This window comes from Clupea harengus, chromosome 13, assembly GCF_900700415.2.
Source record: "Clupea harengus chromosome 13, Ch_v2.0.2, whole genome shotgun sequence".
In the NCBI taxonomy this organism is placed as follows: domain Eukaryota; kingdom Metazoa; phylum Chordata; class Actinopteri; order Clupeiformes; family Clupeidae; genus Clupea; species Clupea harengus.
The window spans coordinates 7,645,923-7,666,038 of record NC_045164.1 but is presented as its reverse complement, the minus strand read 5'-3'; the positions used below and the strand labels follow the sequence as shown (position 1 = coordinate 7,666,038).

The 20,116-nt window shown below is 45.5% G+C and overlaps 1 protein-coding gene across 2 annotated transcripts; it reads right to left on the bottom strand.

Moving 5' to 3' along the window:
* Window positions 1-349: 349 nt before the first annotated feature.
* Window positions 350-20,116, bottom strand: socs5b (suppressor of cytokine signaling 5b). Of its 2 annotated transcripts, none has more exons than XM_031578634.2 (2): window positions 19,250-20,116; window positions 350-2,299 (listed from the first exon to the last, which is right to left on the bottom strand). In XM_031578634.2, exon 2 carries the CDS (start codon window positions 2,280-2,282, stop codon window positions 351-353), a length of 1,932 nt encoding a protein of 643 aa, XP_031434494.1. In that variant the 5' UTR covers window positions 2,283-2,299; window positions 19,250-20,116; the 3' UTR covers window position 350. The 2 variants fall into 2 exon arrangements, with proteins under 2 accessions (XP_031434494.1, XP_031434495.1); XM_031578635.2 differs by lacking the exon at window positions 19,250-20,116 and adding an exon at window positions 10,142-10,564.

Here is a 20,116-nt window from a genome sequence, read left to right as displayed (position 1 = left end):
CGGCTGGTGACCCTTTTGTTACTGGGGTGGGGTGTGTATGTGTGTGTGTGTGTGTCTGTGTGTATGTGTATGTGTGTGTGCGTATCTGTGTGAGGGTGGGGTGAGTTTTGACACAGTCCCCTGGCTTCACCTTATATCCCCATCACCACCACCACCCCCCCACAATGTTGAACCCAGAGTTAGGGTTTCACGAGCCTCTCCAAGATCCAAGACCCCAGAATCCATTAATGCTTCCCCACCCCACAAACTCAGCCAAAAGGGATTCAGACACTCTACTGTCCTCCATGTCCCCACCACCACCAGCCCAAATCTGCCCCCGCTCTGTCCCCCCCCCCCCCCCCCCCCCTCTGTCATTTGCCCCTGACGGGCAGCTCTCTCTCCAGCCAGCGCACGCGGACCTTCTGCTTGTAGTGATACTCCTTGAGGAAGTCCTGCAGGGCGGGCGGCAGGGGCAGCGCGGCGATGCCGTCGTAGGTGACGCGCTGGCAGATGGCGGCGCGCGCCAGGCTCTGCAGCCCGAAGGGGAAGGTGCGGTGCAGCGGCGCGGTGAGCAGCGGCTCGAAGAACATGCACGCCGACGGGTCCTTGTAGTGCTCGAGCAGGCCCGTGACGGTGGAGGCGTGGAAGACGCAGGGGTCGTGCGCGTCGAAGCTGAAGTTGTGGTTCCACTGCTCGATGCGCGCGTGCAGCGAGCGGTTGTAGCGCCGGAAGCTCACCGAGAACAGGTAGTCCTCCTGGGCCGAGTCTCGCAGCAGGAAGGTGCCCTCGGGCCGGCCGTCCAGCAGCGCCTCGGCCTGGTAGCGGTCCATCACGCCCCAGTAGCAGGGCAGCGCCGTGATGCGCAGCAGGTCCGGCACCAGGCAGTGGATGTAGTCGATCTGCGTGTGGACCTTCCAGGGGCCGCCGGCGCCGCCGCTGCTCGACGACCCCGCGCCTCCGCCGCCCTGCCGCGACGCGTGCCCGTCCCCGGACGCGTGCCTCTGTTTTGGCCTCCGCGCCTGCAGGCACAGGGTGGTCGAGTCCTCCTCGGAGTCGCAGTCCTCTGAGGGAGGCGGGTGGGAGAAGGAGGACGAAGCGGAGAGCCCGGACAGGGCCTGCGCCACCAGGCCCCCCAGCACGCTCCCCGACGTGACCATCCCTCCTAAGTTCACCCGCCCCACTTCTGCGCTCGTCATGGCGTCGCTCGGGCCGCTGCTGGCTGGAGCCATCTTTGGTCCCAGTTTGTAGATGGATGAGGAAGAGGCGGAGCTGGGAGGAAGCCCCGCGTCTAGGGTGTGTATTTGAGCGTTGGGGGGCGGGTCGACACCTTCCTCGATGCTGATTCGCCGACGTTCGCGCATGCGCTCCTCCTCGTCCTCGGGCGCCGCGTGGGAGTGGCCCGTGGCGGCCTCGGCGGGGTCGGAGGTCAGGAGGGCGCTGGAGGCCTGCGGGCTGACGGGCGCCGTGTGCTGCTTGATCAGGTGCCACTTGTTGGCGAGGTCCGAGCCCGGTGGGAAGGGGCAAGTCTCTAGCATTAGCTCCGTCAGGTGGATCTTACGCTTGGATGACGAGGAGCAGGACGAGCCGGCGGAGGAAGAGGAGGAGGAGGAGGAAGACGACGAGACGGTGGAGAAGGTGAGCGAGCACGAGGCGGGCTTGGAGGAGGTGGAGCGCGATCGCCGGCGGGGCGACAGAGGCAGACACAGGCCCACGGTGTCCCGGAGACGTTGCCGTAGCGACCGAGCGCTCAGGCTGCGACCCGCCGCCCCTCCCCCTCCCCTATCCGCTCCTCCTCCCCCTCCTCCTCCTCTTCCTCCTCCTCCTCCTCCCCCGGGCTCAGCTATCTCCTGGATGGAGCTGACGGCATAGCGCCTCTCTCTCCTCCCCGCGGCACGCGACGCTCGTCCCCCCCTCCGCTCGGCCTCCAGAGAGCTCTGGGTCTTGGTGGAACACGAGTGCTTCTTCTTGCCCCCCCAGGGGGCGTGACGCGAGTACGAGTCCCTCCGGCCAAGGGTCACCCCGCCGGGGCCTCGCCGCATGTCCTCCCCGTCCCTGTCCAGCATGATCTCCAGGATCTGAGGGCCATCCGTCACGCAGTTGTGCCCCCGACGGGGCACCACCATCGGGGTGAGGGGCGAGAGGCTCCGCAGGGGGCTGGAGGCCCGGGGCTCGCCTGAGCAGCCTCCCCGAGCCAGGTCCACCCCGCAGGAGGCCGCGTCCATGACCTCGCAGGGGCCGTCCAGGTGGAGGAGGGTGTGGCAGCGGCTCCGCAGGCTGCTCCACATCTTCCCTGCTTTGGCCATCGGGGGCAGCGCAGCACCTGAGTAGGGACAGTCTGCATTAGTAAAGGTAACACAAATATAAAGTCAAAACAACAGATGGAAATGGAACTGACTCCCTGCAAGTCTGCAAAGTGTGCAATTGCAAACCTTCACAGATATGTCAGCATTGAAGCATTCTGGCTTGATTGCTTTCCTCAGAGCAAGGCCAACAGTCAGAAATCTCACATACAAATGTCACACACCACGTCACACACGTGTGTGACTTCAGACCGCCCTACAGGTCCCACTCATCGCCCCTCCTTACAGGCCTGCCTTCAGCCGTCAGGCATCAGCAGGCATACACATTCATAATAAAGGACAATACATTAGCATACACATCAAATTATAGTTATGGCCCAAAAGGGCAATTCTATTCAAATGCAACATAAATGATTCAACTGCCATGCATGTGTAAATAAATATCAAATATTACTTTGCCATGTGTCCTCATGCGACAAATAATCGCGGTTATTAATATTACATTAGTTGCATGATATTTATAGCCTACCTATTAATTTATCAGTGTCTGGGGGAAATTTGCATGGAATTTGTTGAAAGTCTGGAAGTAAGGGTAGAGATCAAATGTGTTCCAAGGGTATTCCAAATATGTGGGATGACTATGTGGAATTTTAAAGAGTCTGTTGTCTCTCCCTGTGTGGTAGAAGTGTGTGTGTGTGTGTGTGTGTGTGTGTGTGTGTGTGTGTGTGTGTGTGTGTGTGTGTGTCTGTCTGTCTGTCTGTCTGTCTGTCTGTGTGTGTGTGTGTGTGTGTGTGTGTGTGTGTGTGTGTTTGTGTGTCTGTCTGTGTGTGTGTGTGTGGTTGTGGTAGTGTGTGTGTGTGTGGTTGTGTGTGTGTGTGTGTGTGTGATTGAATGTGCTGAGAGTTGAGAGTTGCCAGGCAGACGTGCAGGAACACAAGGCCACAGCTATAAATGACGGCAGCAATCTGCTCCCAGCTGATGGGACGGTATGCACTGAATTACCCAGCCAGTCTGGACCTGACCCACACACACACACACACACCGAACACACGCACACACTCAGACACACACACACACACACAGACACACACACACACACACTCAGACACACACACGCACTCACACACACACAGTCAAATACATGCATTTGCACACACACACACACACACACACACACACAGATGCACATAAAACCCTATCTCTCACTCACACACACATGCACGCACACACACACAGTCAAATACATGCATTTGCACATGCACACACACACAAACACGAAACACATACCTCACATCACAAACATCACAAAGGGCAGATGGAGATTTGTGTGAAACAGACTGAAAGTGGAGCATGTAGTGTCTCTGAGCATGTCTGTATGGGTATGTGTGTGTTTCTTTGTGAGTAGGGCTGTGTGTGTGTGTGTGTGTGTATCTTTGTGCACGTGTTCATGCATTACTGCAGACAGACATCTAGGAGACTGACTGCTTTAGTGCAAAGCATGCCACTTGTGTGTGTGTGTGTGTGTGTGTGTGTGTGTCTTTGTGTGTTTCATTGCAACCAACCTGACCTCAATCACACACTCACTGAGTCTCTGGCACAAAGCCTCAGGAGTTCTCTCTCTCTCTCGCTCTCTCACACACACAGAGACACATACAGACACACACACATACACTATGTTCCACTTTCAGTTCCTTACCACTGGCACACACAATTCCATCGCCATGAATAAAAAAGACTAAAACACAAACACAAACACACACACACACACACACACACACAGTCTCACACTCTATGCTCCACTTTTAATTCCGCACCATTGGCACACAACTCTCTCTATCACCATGAATAAAAAAGACACACACACACACACACACACACACACACACACACACACACACACACACACACTGTCTCACACACTATGCTCCACTTTTCCATTCTGCACCATTGGCACACACAGCTCCTTCTATCACCCTAAATGAAAAGACTTTGTGAGAGAGGCCCTCCATTCACTGCGAGAGCGCTGTGTCCCAGAAGAGTTGCTGTGTTTTGTGAAAGGGTTGAACTCTGTGCTGAAACACCCTGCTCAAGGCAGAGGCCTCCACAATGACCCCAAAACAGCCCTCACCGCTGGCAAAGAGTCGCTGTCTCTGTGGCGTGACCCACAGTCAACACACACACACACACACACACACACACACACACACACACACACACACACACACACACACACACACACACACAGCTTCTAACTGACCTGAATCACGGCTAATAAAACCACATGGACTTCTGAAAGCTTGTGATATCACAGCAGTAGCCAAAAACCAGAGAGTCCCCCGTTTCAGAGCCACTCCTTGTGTCTAAGTCAATTAGACCACATGCCAAATCATAGTCTTTCCTCACATGACTCAATCATGGCACTGTGAATTTAGAGACTTCCGGATCATCCAGTCAGGTATCCACAACTATTCTGCATGATGAACTTGATTGGTTCCGGCCAGTGTGCACCTTTTTGAGTTGACCTATGAACTACAGCCCCCCTCACAGACCAAGACATGTGGAACTCGTCCTCAGCAGGTCAGACGTGAGACTTCTCCCGCCTTCACACACCTCTTCGCTCAACACACCCATATAAGATGGCCTAGTGACTAAGTGTGCCTATGTGTGTGTGCGAGGGTTTGTGGTGTGTTGTGTGAGTGTGTGTAGTTTAAAGAGAGCACTGGCGGGGGGGTTACAGGTGGAGATGGTGCAGCCGTGCGCTGCTGATGATGTTTACTGCAGGGATCTGAAGAACCCTCTTCCTGTTTTTAAACAGTCCCTGTAGCCACCCCCGACCACCCCCCTACTCTAACATGAGATGTACATGCTTTTTTTTTTCTCTTTTCCTCAAGATATCCATCTCTCTCCATCTATTCAGTCTCTCTCAACCTTAAATATCTTATGAGAACAGAGTAGCAGCTTGTTGCTTGAGTTGAAACTTTAGTTAAACCCTAAAAACACGATGAGTTACGAGAGCGCATCACAGGGATGTGGAGTCGGACGACCTGAAGCTTTACGCCCTTTATATGTTAGCATGCACGAATTGGCTCACAAATACACAGGTGTGCACATTCACACATTCACACACACACAGCCACGTTGACACATAGCTTCTTGACTCATTCAAGCAGCAAGATATTACTTAAAGTAACACTATGCAACAATTTGACAGTTTTTGAGGTATGGTTTTATAGGCAACTAGTTTTGGTACCATCCTCAAATTCATTTTGATAGCATATGGTCATGTGAAGGGCAGATAAACACCTGTGTCTATCCCACTAGCCATCCAGGATATGCACTATGTAGTTCTGTGTATCCTAGCTGGAACACCTTGCAAAAATGGAAAAAAAGCTTTCACAACATGACATTACCAGCTGTACTGCCAAAACACACCAGTTAGTGTGTTGGCAAGCTTCTATCAGTGTCAACTGGGCTGTTGGTGGTGTTTGCAAGGTTTTTACATGCCTTTTAGGTAGTTAGCGTGCTAGTTTTGGATAAGAAGCTTTAAGAGACATCTCCTTAAATAAACTGAATTATGAATTATAGAGCAGGTAGGACATTAAGCACCTTCACACCCTAGACCGACATGACATGGGACCAGTACTGGGGTCCCACTGGTATTCCTTTAGTAACAAATCCACTTTTACTATTATGTGTCCACTGCATGCTCTGTTGATAAAGGCCTTGAAGTGATAACAAATAGCGGCTGTTACATAATTGCTGCGGGTGCCATGTCAATATGACCATGAAGAGTGTGTTTGTTTTTTTTTCACTTTATTTTGCTGAGGTCAGCATGCGGCACGGAGAGAATTGAAACTCTAGATGTTGCATCTGCAACGCATCAGGGCCTTGATGCCACAATGCATACGCAAGCTATTCAGAGGCTCTAACTCCACACACTGCGATGGAAAACAAGACATTCTGCCTTCCACACAATACATTGGGCTGCGGCAAGTCTTAAGATTAATACCTAGCGGACAACAAACAAGTGTGGGACATTAGCTGCGAGGCTAGGTAGATATGTGAATGGATAGATCCAATAGACATGGAGCTAATTGTAATTCTGATTCTGGCACATTATCCAGGTGACTAGCCTTGTCTTAGTTGTCTCTGGTTCACCCCTATGGAGTTCCTCCTACTATCTTTTAAGTAAAGCTCAGCTCCAATGTCTGAATTACAGAGACTAAGACTGACTCGTCAGTGAGTGAGATGTGATCAGAGAATCCTGTCCAAATGGATTGGATTGAGTGCGCTCTGTGAGGACAAACTATTGGATAGACATGAGTCAGCTGACACTGGTTGAATAAACAAGACACACAAGCACACACACACACACACACACACACACACACACACACACACACACACAATCATGACAATGTCAAAGCTGATTATTACACTTTTTCTGAGATAAGACAATACACTGGAAGTGTCTGTTTGTATGTGCTGTGATTATCATTGTTTATATACACACACTCAAACACAAACATACAGACATACCGGTATACAAATACACAGACACGCACACACACAGAAAGAGACAGAGAGAGAGAGAGAGAGAGAGAGAGAGAGAGAGAGAGTGTCATGTTTTCTAAACCCAAGCAGATCCATTCTTTTTTAGTCTTGAATATCTGATCTCTTTATTTCTGTTTCAGGGTCATTGATGTGTAAATGAGAGACAGTGTATTTGTGTAACTGTGTGTGTGTGTGTGTGTGTGTGTGTGTGTGTGTGAGAGAGAGAGAGATAGAGAGAGAGAGAATAAATGAGCATTTGTATAATGTGTCCTGTGCATGACTGAAATACACTGGCTACAAGGCTTGACTTAGCTGCCAAGAGCAGAATCTAAATCTTCATCTCATCTCATCTCATCTCACGTCCTCACATCACCTCCTCTCTCCACTCATCTATTTTCTTCTCATTTCTGCTCTTCTCCATTTGTCTCGTGTCTTCTCCAGCTGTCTCATCTCCTCACCTCACCTCTGCTCTTCCTTGTTAATGTCCACACTGCACCTCTCCTCCACTCCCCTCTCATCTTTCCTCTTCTCTTCTCATATCTCTGGTCAATAGGCAAGAATGTTTTCCACATCGGAGGCAGAAACAACTTCATGAACATTCAGTACCGACTGAATTGATATTATACTAGGCACAATATTGCAGTAATAAACTACAAGTGTTCCATTTACTGTAATTTCAATGAGTTCAATTCTTTCCAAAGTCAAACTAGCCTATTTATAATGATGTTAATGAAATACCAGAAGGGCCCTCAGAGAGTGCAGACCTCCACCAAGGCCAGTATGCCCTATCTTGCAATGTTAAAGAAAAAAATGTCTGGATCCGGACTCCAAAATGAAATGGGTTCTTCCCATTCTACATCCATCCACCAAGTTTCCTGAAAATTGGCCTGTTTTTGTGTAGTCCAGCTGACAGACAGACAGACAGAAAGATAGACAAAGAGACAGACAAACAAATGGCAATGAAAACATAACCTCCTTGGCAGAGGCATCACACATCAGTGGCAGACAAACACACCCCTTCCCTCTCTCACTGTTCTCTCCCTGCTATCAGACTGTTTCAGTGTGTGCAAAAGCCTGGAGCTTGTTTAGGCCTCTGAGGAAATGGAATGGTTTGAAAAGACAACAGGCACCAGCAAACACACCTTCATCATCATCATCATCATCATCGTCATCATCATCTGGCAGACTACTTCTGCATCCCACAGGTCATCCTAAAGAGGTGTGAGGGCATAGCAAGGGCAGAGCAATGTCAAGTGAGCATTGCATGTTGTGGAAGTGTGCTTATGTGTGTGTGTGTGTGTGTGTGTGTGTGTGTGTGTGTGTTTGTGATTGTGAGTGTGTGTGTGTTGAGTGTGTTGAGTGTGTGTGTGTATGTGTGTGTGTGTGTGTTGAGTGTGTACGTAGGTGAATGTGACATTGCTGTGGGAGAATGAAGCAGTCCCATGTGACAGACAATTTACAACCACGGATGCAATCACTATGTAATTAATGTGTTTACTGTTGACCATGAAAAGCCATGGTTGTATCTCAATGACAGACAGGCAGAAAGAGAGACAGAAGGGAGGAGAGTGAATGAGGGAGGAAGAATGATAGAGGGAGAGAGAAAGACAGAGGAGGATGATCATCATGATCTCTGATGTTTTTGTACTGCGCACTTTATGTGTACTGTTTGATTTTCAGTAGATATTTATGTGAGTTTCATCTACAATAAAAAATTATAAAAAAAATACAAATTATGGCCTTTTCTGGCCAGTAAAAGTGTTTGAGGGCAAATGTGTGTGTGTTAATGTTTGTGTGTGTGTGTATCTGTGTGTGTATGTGTTTCTATTTGAGTGAGAATAAGCGAGCGCTCATGATAGACTGCAGGCTGGCTGGAGCTTCTGACTGTTCTCTGCCAGACGGTGTCACTTCCTGTGCCAACAGGAAACAACTGAACACAATCAACCCCTTCCCAGCCCATCAAACTGTGCCGTTAGCATGCAACACTGTAGTCGTAGATTATACACAATGCTAAAGCTGTTACCACACGATACTGTGAAGGCTGACAATACACAATGCTTACACAAGCAGCATACGATACTGAAGGCTAAAATTGTTGGCTTTTTATGGAAGGTGGGCAATGAGAGTTCCCATTCCTGGGGATATCAATGGATACCACTTAAATATTCACTGTTATTTCACAGCCATGGTTTCCTTTCAGAGCACAACTAGGTTAAGATCATCTCCCTGCAAGTATTGCCAATATACAAACAACAGTTTGGTACACTCTAGAAATAATAAAAAAAAATGTCCATGCTTACAGATGTGTTATATGGATTATAAAAGACAAGATGTGTCCAGATTTTACGAGCCGGTCTAACCTGACAATAATTATTTAACCTGTCCACTACTTCTAATTGCAAAAAATAACCTACATTAAAGCTGCAGTACTGTTAATATACTGAGCTAATACAAATAATTTGACTTGTCTCGAATCCTGCTGTCCTTGAAATACAAAAAAAAACAAAAAAAAACACACACACCATTTACATAAACCGAGTTTCATACACATACACACATATCCCCTCTCCTTTTCTGCAACCTTAGAGTTAGGAAATCACAAAGTCTTGCTAACATAGTTCGTATGGGAGCACTAGAGGAAGCCTCCGCCTGGCATTGTTGTGCTGCCCGAAGAACAATTTAGCTGTGAAGCGCAGAACAGAACAGAGCAGAGCAGAACAGAGCAGAGAGCACCACCCCTTCAGCTCACTGGTGAGCAGTTCAACCACAAGTTCGTCATTCTGGCAAAGCAGTCCCAACTCTCAAAGAACGATGTATGAAACTATTTCAACCAATTAAAAAATACTAAAAGTGTTGGACACATATTTTGAATTTTGGGTGGACTGACTTTTTTTTTTATCCTCCCATGCATGCATATTTGCTTATTAAACTATTTAACAATGATAACTGTGTTTTAAGCTTTGAAGTTATTTCCTTTAATAGAAAGAGAATAGAAAAAAAGAGAGACTGATGTGGTAATCAACATTGTGTTCTGGATAGGACATGTACCAGGGGGAGATCTGTAAAATAGACCATCACTAGAGATGATATGTGATTACTGCAATCCAATTTAATTTCTTTCTTGACTACCACTTTTTTGTCAAAATGAAGAAAAACAAATATTCACAGACATTGGCGTTATTGGAGAGACTTTGATAGATTAAACACTGCTTCTGGAGATGTACAAAAGTCATTCACTATGATAGGTTAGATGAAAAAAAGGATTGTGTGTTTGGGATTTCATAAGTGGCTTCCGCATACACACTCACCAGACCAGCCATTTTCACACGAGTGACTTTGCTGATTTCGGAGGAAAAAAGACCCACTCTTGGATCCACCTGCATCAAGAACACAGAGTAAACGGTGAGGAACGCCAGCGTTTGTTTTCCTCTTTCCCTCTATTTCGCTCCCTCTCTCTCCCTCCTTTTCTGTCGTTCTTATTCTCCTCCTCGTCTCCTGGCCTGCTTGCCATGGCCTGCTTCCAGATGGGGCCTGCAGCGTTGCTATCAGGCATATCTGAGGACAGCCGTTTCCATGGGGGATTGCCCGCTGGCTCTCCTGCTCTCGGCTAATCGCTAATCGCGTCCACACAAACAAAGAAAAGTGCTCCAGTGTGCAGGAAAAGAGGAGTGAGTGTGTGTGTGTGTGTGTGTTTGTGTGTGTGTGTGCGTCGTGAAGGGCAAGAGGGGGACAGGGTGTGTGAATAATCAAGAGATGGACGCAGACCAGTGGGTTGTCTGTGTGTTTGTGTGTGTATGTGTGTGTGTGTGTGTGTGAGGGAGAGTGAGAGGGAGGAGAGAGAGAGAGAGAGAGAGATGAACAGATAAAGAAGAATATCCTCAACAAAGCACACTAGTTATAATATAACACATTATGTCGACAAATCCTCTGTTGAGCACACAAAAAGGTTCTCAATTTTTTTTTGAGACACAAGTGAACTATTGGTTCTGTCATGGCAAAAAGTGACCGGGTGCCAAAAAGAGCCAATATTGGCTTTCGAACGACTCTTGAGTGACAGTTGCTATACCAACGCTGGCATTACGTAGACCGGACACTACCGTAACCCGGGCACTTTTTGGTCAGTCTCAAGAGTCGTTCGAAAGCCATTAGCTACTTGTTAGTCACTTAATATTGTGCCTAAAACTACTAAGTATTCCGTTTTAGCTACACCTGCCGGTATCCTGTACATCAACATTTGCAGTCAATACTACTTTTTGAATTGCTATATATTGTGGCTAAACTCATTTTTACCCGGTAAATAAAGTGTTCCATTTTAGCCGTTTACATCATCATTTGCATTTCAATTGAAATTGTTTAGAGTAGAAATTCGTTTTTATAAAAAGGAGAAAATATACTGATATACGGTGCTTGTTTATCTACCTTTTTAGCAAGCCAGCCAGTTAATTTGCTAACATCTTAAATAATATACGTTGCTTGTTCATCTACCTTTTTAGCAGGCCAGCCAGTTAATTTGCTCACATCTTAAATACTATACGGTACGGTGCTTGTTCATATACCTTTTAAGCAAGCTAGCCAGTTAATTTAATAACATCTTAAATAATATATGGTGCTTGTTCATTTACCCTTTAAGCAAGCCAGCAAGTTCATTTTCTAACATCTTAAATACTACACGGTGCTTGTTCATCTACCTTTTTAGCAGGCCAGCCAGTTCATTTGCTAACATCTTAAATAATATACGGTGCTTGTTCATCTACCTTTTTAGCAAGCCAGCCAGTTCATTTGCTAACATCTTAAATCATTTAAGATCTACCATTATTTGTTGATATAGTCCTATTTAGAAAGACTTGGGAGACTTCATACTAGCTTGCTAGCTATACACTAAGCAAAATAATGTGCCCCAGCTAACGGAAGAATTGCTAATCGCTAACGAGATGCTAGCGGCGAAACCGGTTGAAATGTACTTACTTTGACACTATAACAAACTTGTGAGTCAACAACTTTCCTAACACAGTCAAACATCAAGCACATGGTTGTTTTGCTTGGTTTATTGCAGGTAAAATACAGGCAAGCTCGTCTCAGGTAGCGAAGTATAATGCGAGATGCTCTGGGGTAAATCGCGTTATTGAGGTAGTCTGACTTCCAAAAAGAGCCGGGTGACGTAATGCTAACGTTGGTATAGCAACTGTCACTCAAGAGTCGTTCGAAAGCCAATATTACATCACCCGGGCTCTTTTTGGCACCCGGTCACTTTTTGCCATGACAGTTCCACTTTTTCAGATGATACATACAGCGGCATCACAAATGATCTTCAGACATTAGCCCAGATTCAGTATTACTCCCAGAGCCCTGCTTATTCTGGGACGGTCATGGACCACATCTGGCCAGGTCTGGGCCAAATCCATTTGAGATTAACCTGTCTAATTATCCATCTCAGCCAAAGGACAACAATACAGTCAAACCAGATGATAGTAGACACTGTTACTGAATCAGACATGAATTGGTACTGATCCGACGTTTATCAGGCCATCATTCATCACAGAATAAATTACTATCTGATACAAATCAGAACAGTACAAACTCAGACAGTAGTCAACTCTGAAAGGAAGCCGAACCAGCTGTGGCCCAAGTGCGCACCAGATCTGTCCAAGATTCAACTCTTGACCGGGTCAAAAAAATGAGCTGACCCCTTACACATCCAGACAGGACTAAAATAGTCCTCACTCTAAAACCTCTGTTTTGCTCTCCTCTGTGTGTGTGTGTGTGTGTGTGTGTGTGTGTGTGTGTGTGTGTGTGTGTGTGTGTGTGTGGAGTGCTGGGGGCGCTGAATTGCAACGTTTGGCCTGTCAAAAGCACACACACACACACACACACACGGACATGGACTGATGTGTCATGGATAAGACCATGATGGACATGGATCTGTTCCACACTGCTGTGAGGACACTCTCAGAGAGGTTGGTCTGGAGTCTCTGGAGTCAGGTGGAGGGCAGGTGTAGAAGAGGAGGAAGAGCCTTGAGGTGTGCTGGTGACTTGATGTGCTTCTCCCTCTCCCTCTGTGTGTGTGTGTGTGTACACATGTGTCTGTCTGTGTGTCTGTGCTTCTGTCTGTATATCTGTGTGCGCGTCTGTTTGCATATTTGTCTTCGTCAATTATGTGTGCCTGACTATGTGTGAATGTCCCTACCTTGGCCTGCCTGTTATCTCTGTATTTAGACAGAGTTTCCCAATCCAACCAGATGACAACACTTCGGAGAAACAGATACACCCAAACCCTAAGGCTAACTAGTGGCACCAGAGAAATTTAGACATAAAACAACGTCCAATAAATCATTCACGATATCCCACTGACATTTCATCCATATTTCAGAGATATGACAGGAACGTCATATGCGTGGGAGTTATACTAAATCCCAGTAAACAGACAGCTTTCCCTTTCCACAATGTGTTTCACAACACTGCATCACACTAAAGGTGCATTAAACTTTTAAGCCTTAAGAATTTTAAGGGATGTGTGTGGTCAGGCCTATGTGTCTGAAATGTTATGTTAATGTTAAAGGGGATATATTATGAAACATTCACTTTTTCAGTGCTTCAACACGACAATTGGGTCTCTGGGATGCCTACCAAGCCACAAAATCTTAAATAAGATAACCCAGTCACTTTCTTTTAGACACTCGACGAGATTGGGCCTGAACGAGGCATCAGCATCAACTATTCATGGCAGAACTACAGACGAGGGAGATGTAAGTATTTAAAAAGTAATTATGCCATGTTTCTGTGGCCGTTAAGCACTAGCTAGCACTAACAGCTGAGCTAATAACTTAGATTGATGCTAGATTTCTAGGAGGTTATTGGCGTTACTTGCTGCAGGATCCCAAATACAGTTAACACTATTAGTTTGTTTGTTGAATGTCTGTAAGATTAACTTTATCGTAACAAAACAGTTGGTCACTGTGGTTAAGTATAGGTTGTGGACATATTCCAGCAAAAGAGGGGGGTGGGGTGAGCAGTGGCTCATTATCATTGACATCATCATATCATAAACAATGACACACTCAAACAGAAAAGCCTGAATAGGTCTGTTTATACAGGGGTGAGAAGGGTGCCATGGCACTTTATCCTTGTGGTATTTTGACCAAAAGAACGTCAAAGACATTTCATTAAGATCTTTGGGAACTGTGTCAACTTGTGGAAAAGGACTCTAATACGTCTTCTTCAAGTATGCTGAATGCACTAATGTACTTGTGTGACAAAGTGCTGGGTATCTAAGAATGAATACGTGTATGGTTATGTGTGTGTCTGGGAGTATATGTATGTGTATGTGCATGTGCGTGTATGTATGTGACTGTATACGTTTGTCAGTGTGTGTTTCTGTATATAAGTGTGTGTGTGTGTGTGTGTATGTGTAAATAAGTGTATGTTAGAATATCAGTGGTGTCAGACTGAAGAGCCTGCACAGTGACGGCTGGGCTGTGGGCTTCTCTCCTCTACTGGACACGGCCTTGATGCGAGTCCAGAACCACATTCCAGAGGCCCGGCTGCCGGAGAATCCGTGGTGTTTCCATGACTCAGGCCCAGTTCTGAGGTGCTGCCAATGACAAGAGGAGCTGGATGGAATGAGTATGTGTGTTTCTGTCTGTGTGGAAGTAGGAGAGTGTCTCTGTTTGCATGCAGGCATGAGAATGCTTTTGTCTCTGTGTGCGTACATTCGTGGAAAGGAGCATGTATGTATGAGCATCTATGTATGTGTGTGTGTGTGTGTGTGTGTGTGTGTGTATGTGTGTGTGAGTGTTTGTGTTTTGTTTGTGCATATGCGAGGTCAATACTTTACAAGCCCTGTTGTGTCTCCTCATTAAGGATTAAGGATCACACATACACACTCACATGCGCGCGCAGACAGATCACAAAATCCACATGTCACAAGAGAGAAAGGCTGAAAGACAAAGAGAGGGGGGTGGGGTGTAGGGAAATGTGTGGTGGGAAAGAGCCCATATGCGTGCTATAAATTAATAACTCAGTCTGAGTCTGAGTCTGAGTCTGAGTCTGAGGCAGAACATCTTTCAACCAGAAGACCTTCAAGCCCTGTTTTTAATCAACTCAACCTGGTGCTGCTCAGTCCAATTCCCATCCAACCACCAAGGTCTACTAACACCTTCACAACCCACCACCGGACACCATCCCGATCACTCAGAACCTCAACACCTCACTCACACAAACACACCAACCTACTATTCCGCGAAAGACATCAGTCTCTGGGAATTCCGTGCGTGACTCACACTTACTTTGGCGACACCATCTTTTCCCAGGAAAGAGGGAGAGAGAAAAAAAAGTCCAGGATGAAGGAGTGACTCACATCCTCTACGCAACACCAGAGGAGAGGAAAAATACACGGCCACGGACGCTCTGTACAGGGTGCGGACAGGGCTGTGGATGGGATGTGTGTGTGTGTGTGTGTGGGGAGGGATTTGGAGCGGGGGTCTGATTAAAGTTCTGCCATGCTCTCAACAGCATAGAGGCAAAGGAGGACCTAAAAGCCAAAATGGTACGGCTAAAGTTCCTCCTCGGGCTGAGGCCCGTATGCCCACTCTCCTAAATGTGCAGCATGACAGAAGGGCCTAGAGATTTGGTCAAGATTACATACTTAATGGAAACAGCCGTCTCTGCTCTCTCTCTCTCAAAATTGCAGCCATCTATACTTTCTCTCTCTCTCTCTGACACATGAGTACAGCACAGACATTTGTGGCCTCTCAACATATCAACAAGATGGGGAGAAGGGTGACAGGGATTGGTGGTCTCCAAGTTCTTCCAGGTCATAAGAGGAACTATAACTATACAGCTGTCTGTCTGTCTTGTCTGTTTTTTTCTCTGGTCCTTGGTCCATGAAAGGTTTAGCACCATGATTTCAGAACCTCTTTCATTGGTAAAGTAAACTGAATATCAGAAGAATCCAAATTTGGATTTAAGGTGTCAAGACATTAACTCCAGACCACCCTCATAATATATATTTGCATAGGTCCAGTAACTGACCACATAACTATAGCCTGCTACCAGATAAATCATTGTAGCTCTAGGGTTGTTTTTGCAACCATTTGATCTCCCACGGTTTTCATATTATTGATTCCATAGCAGCTAATAAGTCCGTCCTAAAGCTTTGTAGTGTCCTTGTAGGCAGCTAATTGATAGGCCCAGCTTTTTTGTGGCTTATTTGCCCATGGAAAATCAATGGGAGAAGTTATATGTCTCTAGTGGCACGTATTGTTGTTTGCCCAGCGGCAGCTGATTTGGCATGACCAGTAACGTTAAACCCTAACTCAAGACGAGAGTTGGATTAAGCTGTTTGCCCAGCAGCAACCAAGCTCGGAAGGGGAGTTGGATTAAATTTGTGGACACTCAAAGAAATGGCTTAACTGCAACTGTAATTGTAAAATGAAGATATCAGAACACCTGTGGATTAATTTCAGGTGATGTTTTGCTGGTGTCCATTCAAGCAACATTATGAGGTAGGCTGAATGTCAACAGCTAACAACTGCACACCTTTCTTTCTTCTGTCTTCATTCTAGATAGCTGCTCTAGCAAGTAAGCAAGATAAGGTAAGCTATTTTAAATTAAACTGGAAATCACCAATAAAGGCAATGGGGTCTGACAAATTATAGGTTCTACCATCAGTGTGTTCAGTGATGGGCTCACTTGTTATTTAACTAGCATAGCAAGTTGTTAGCCAGTTAAGTTGCCCAATTACAAGGCATATCATGTGAAGTCTGTGTGTAAATATCGGCTCATATAGTCACTACAGTACACTTCAATCCATAAATCACAAAAATTTGCCACTGTCATTTTGGCTGTGGATGTTCCTCAAAGGACTAAAAGCTTCATTTAAATTAAGACTTCCTTGTCTATTCCTTAATCCTACAGAACTGTAGACAAACTAGTTTTCATATGTATCTCATGAACATCAATAAAATCAGAAGAATGGGTGATTTCATTATTTAAAAATATATTTAGAATTATTCAGTAAAAGCTGGTTAATACAACAGTTAGTAACTGTTTTTTTCAGATGGCTCAATTTACCCTGTCAGCTAGATCAACTTACCCCTAAACCCTGAGGCAAGTTGAGCCACAAGACCACTCCATTTTTGGGATCCCATATTTTGTTGTCTATTCGAGTAAAGCGCACTGCTAAGGTTTCCATTGACTGCACACATTCTGAGCTTGTGTTGTATGCATTAGTTTTGTTTCTGTCTCATATTTCCTTGGGTATAGGTTGACTTGAATAAAAAAACGACTTATCTTACGCTACTCTCCCCTATGCATTATCCTATTGCAAAAAGTGTGTAGTGATAAGACTATGACAGAAGGTCAGGAGACATGTGGCTTTGTTATGTGTGTGTCACTACCACCTCTGTTTAATTGGCACAGTTTCCCTCTAATAATACTGCGCTCATCACCCATCTGTCTTCAAACCGCCGTTTATACTGTACTTTGTTAAACACAAGAATAGACCAACAGATTGCTCAAATACCAACATTAAAATGTATTAACAAAAATCAGCAGTGTTTTAGAGATAGAGAATGCACATTTATGTGATTCATGTGCACCCTTGTCCCTGCAGACGAGACTGACTAATGTAATGAAATGTAATGATAGAGAAGTCTCTATTTGTCGATATGTACGTTCTTGTATAATCTGTTCAACACAATTTTGTCACTATTTCATGTGCACTGCTTTCATTCCCATCAGATCCATGAGGTTAAAGTTAGTGATCTTCTACTACCGAGCAATCCCACTTCGAATTTGAATGTGTAGAGGTAAGATAGTGAACTTCAAGAGCGCAAAGGGAGATGGTTTTAAACCCAAATCATTTTGAATTTGCTATGCTGTTCTTTACAGCTCAAATGTCAAGTAAATTCTGGCACACTGTTTCCCTGTAATAATATTGCGGTTATTTTCATCTATCTACAGATACACACATGCGTACACATAGTTTGTGTTTAACACAATCTACAAGAATCCACCAACAGATAGCCATCAAGCCTTCATATGCATGTAATATTTAACTAATATCAGGTGTGCTGTTTAGACACAAAGGATGAAAATGACACTTTTGTCCAAAGTGACCAACAAAACTAATTCAGAAAAAAAACAATATGAACAACAACCGAATCATTATGCACAATACAAAAAAAATTAAGTATTGTATATCAGATCATGGTAAAACTCAAAATAATAACTATAATACATAAATAGTAGGGCTTCTAACAAATATATTCAATTGACAGAGTTCTGAGAAGAGAGAGTCTTAAACGCTGTGTGATACTCTGAATGTAGGCTAGACTACCATGGCTGTCATTTGATCGGATAGCACTAGGTAGGTCATTCCACCACCACCGTACCACTATTGAGAAGAGTCTTGATTGCCACCTCCTGCTGTGGTAAAGGCAACAGACGTTCTTCAGAGGAAGGAAGAGGTCGAGTTCTTCCTAGATCTCGATAATGGGCATTGCACACGATGAATGGAGACCATCAACTCATTTTGAACATTGACTGATTCATATTCTAACAGCAGTGTGTGGATCAGTGGGTGTTAGAGAATCACTGCCCTGCACCTTGTTAGATTATATTTATTGCTCATCCAACAGGTGGTAGGAGACTCAACCCTTTCTTTTGTAAGGTGAAGTGTTAGCATCCACGTAATTGCACAGGTTACGGTATACAACGGCCGCCTGCTGCTGCTGCAGCGCAATCACATTCGCATTTTCTTGCAGAACTGCATCTCTAGTTGCTCATGTAGTCACAATCAGCAAGCTATGCTACCCAGTCATATATAAGACCACTTAAGGCGACCGGCAACCACCATGGGCACACTGTAGTACCAGTATAATACATATGTAGTATTGATAATGTACAAGTAATTCTACGTGGCAGCACAAAACACCGATACACTGCTATTTTGTAATGGCTATACAGACTCCTTGTCAACGGGACATCAAGACATAATCTTACAGAAACGCGCTTTACGAATTGATAATAACGTCTAAGAATAGCCCTGTAAAACCTAGGTAATTATACACTTTCTATCGTATTGAGCAAGATATGATGTAAAGGAGCGCATAAGACATCCTTTGTTCTTATTTCATGTTGGCTGGAATTATATACTTTAAATGTGTCACTTGCAGGACATGACACAGTAGCAGGACCACAATGAAATAGGCTGTTGGAATGTAACATTGAAAATCGCCTGTAACGGCGTTGCGTTCCGTTACATTACCTAGAACTATATGAGTGGCTAACGGGCTAGCTATTATGTACAATCAAGTCCGAATTTGATTAAAAAAAATGGCTGATTTGAAACATGACATAGCTTAACCCTCTTATGACATGATGAGTATTCGAGTATGTAGTGCAAGTGTCCGACTTACCGTCTGTTTGTAAGTTTTATCACTTAACTGCTCCCTTTTGTCTGTAAAAGATGGCTATCAAAAGAAGTCAGACTCGTATCCCCCTTATGCTCCACGGTGGCGGATGAAATATTGGTGGATACGAGAGCGGCTCTCAATTTCATTCCCGGTGGTCGTCAAAATTAGGGGGGGGGGGGGAATCGGGCTTCAAGGATTATTTCCTGTATTTTTCGGTCCAGTTGATCGCTTCAGTCATTTGTGAAAGAGCCTGTTCTTCCGTTGGGCCACCGTTGCTCTCTCGGCCGTGCCACGGTCTTTCCTTTTCCTGGCGGCCAGTATGACGGTCGCTGTAGGCGAAGCAGGCTAGAGAGCTGGGAAGGATAGCGAGTACAGGCGGGTCGGGGCTGGCACAGCACTCTGGAACAGCACAACGTGAACGCATTTCCGATGGTGGATCCCGAGGTACAGAGCTTATTCGCCGCCCAGGCTCATGGACAAGTAAAACACCCAATCAAAAAGAAGTGAGTCGTGGCGTCGTTGCCTGGATCCGGGGGCAGAGATCTGGTTGGTCCCGATGCCTTACGGATGAGTTTAACATCCAGTAAAAACGAAGCGATTGTGACTGCGTTGCCAACCTGGAAACGTGGATATCTGAAACAATGCGTTGCGTGCAGAGTGAAAAATGTCCTGAAACCGACAGGAGCTCTGTAGCCTAGTCTCCCCATCTGTCCACTGAATGTCAGATCACGCTGACGTGTAGCCATTCATATAGCCTACACACTGACATTATTATAGCGACGTTATTTTTAGATTCGTATCATGCTTAAATTCTTATATAAAATGGATATTACAGAATAACTGCTTTAATGAGATTACTCTTATAATGAA

Excerpts from the sequence above, each read along its gene's own strand:
- socs5b (XM_031578634.2), bottom strand. The coding sequence starts at position 2,282 with ATGGCCAAAGCAGGGAAGATGTGGAGCAGCCTGCGGAGCCGCTGCCAC.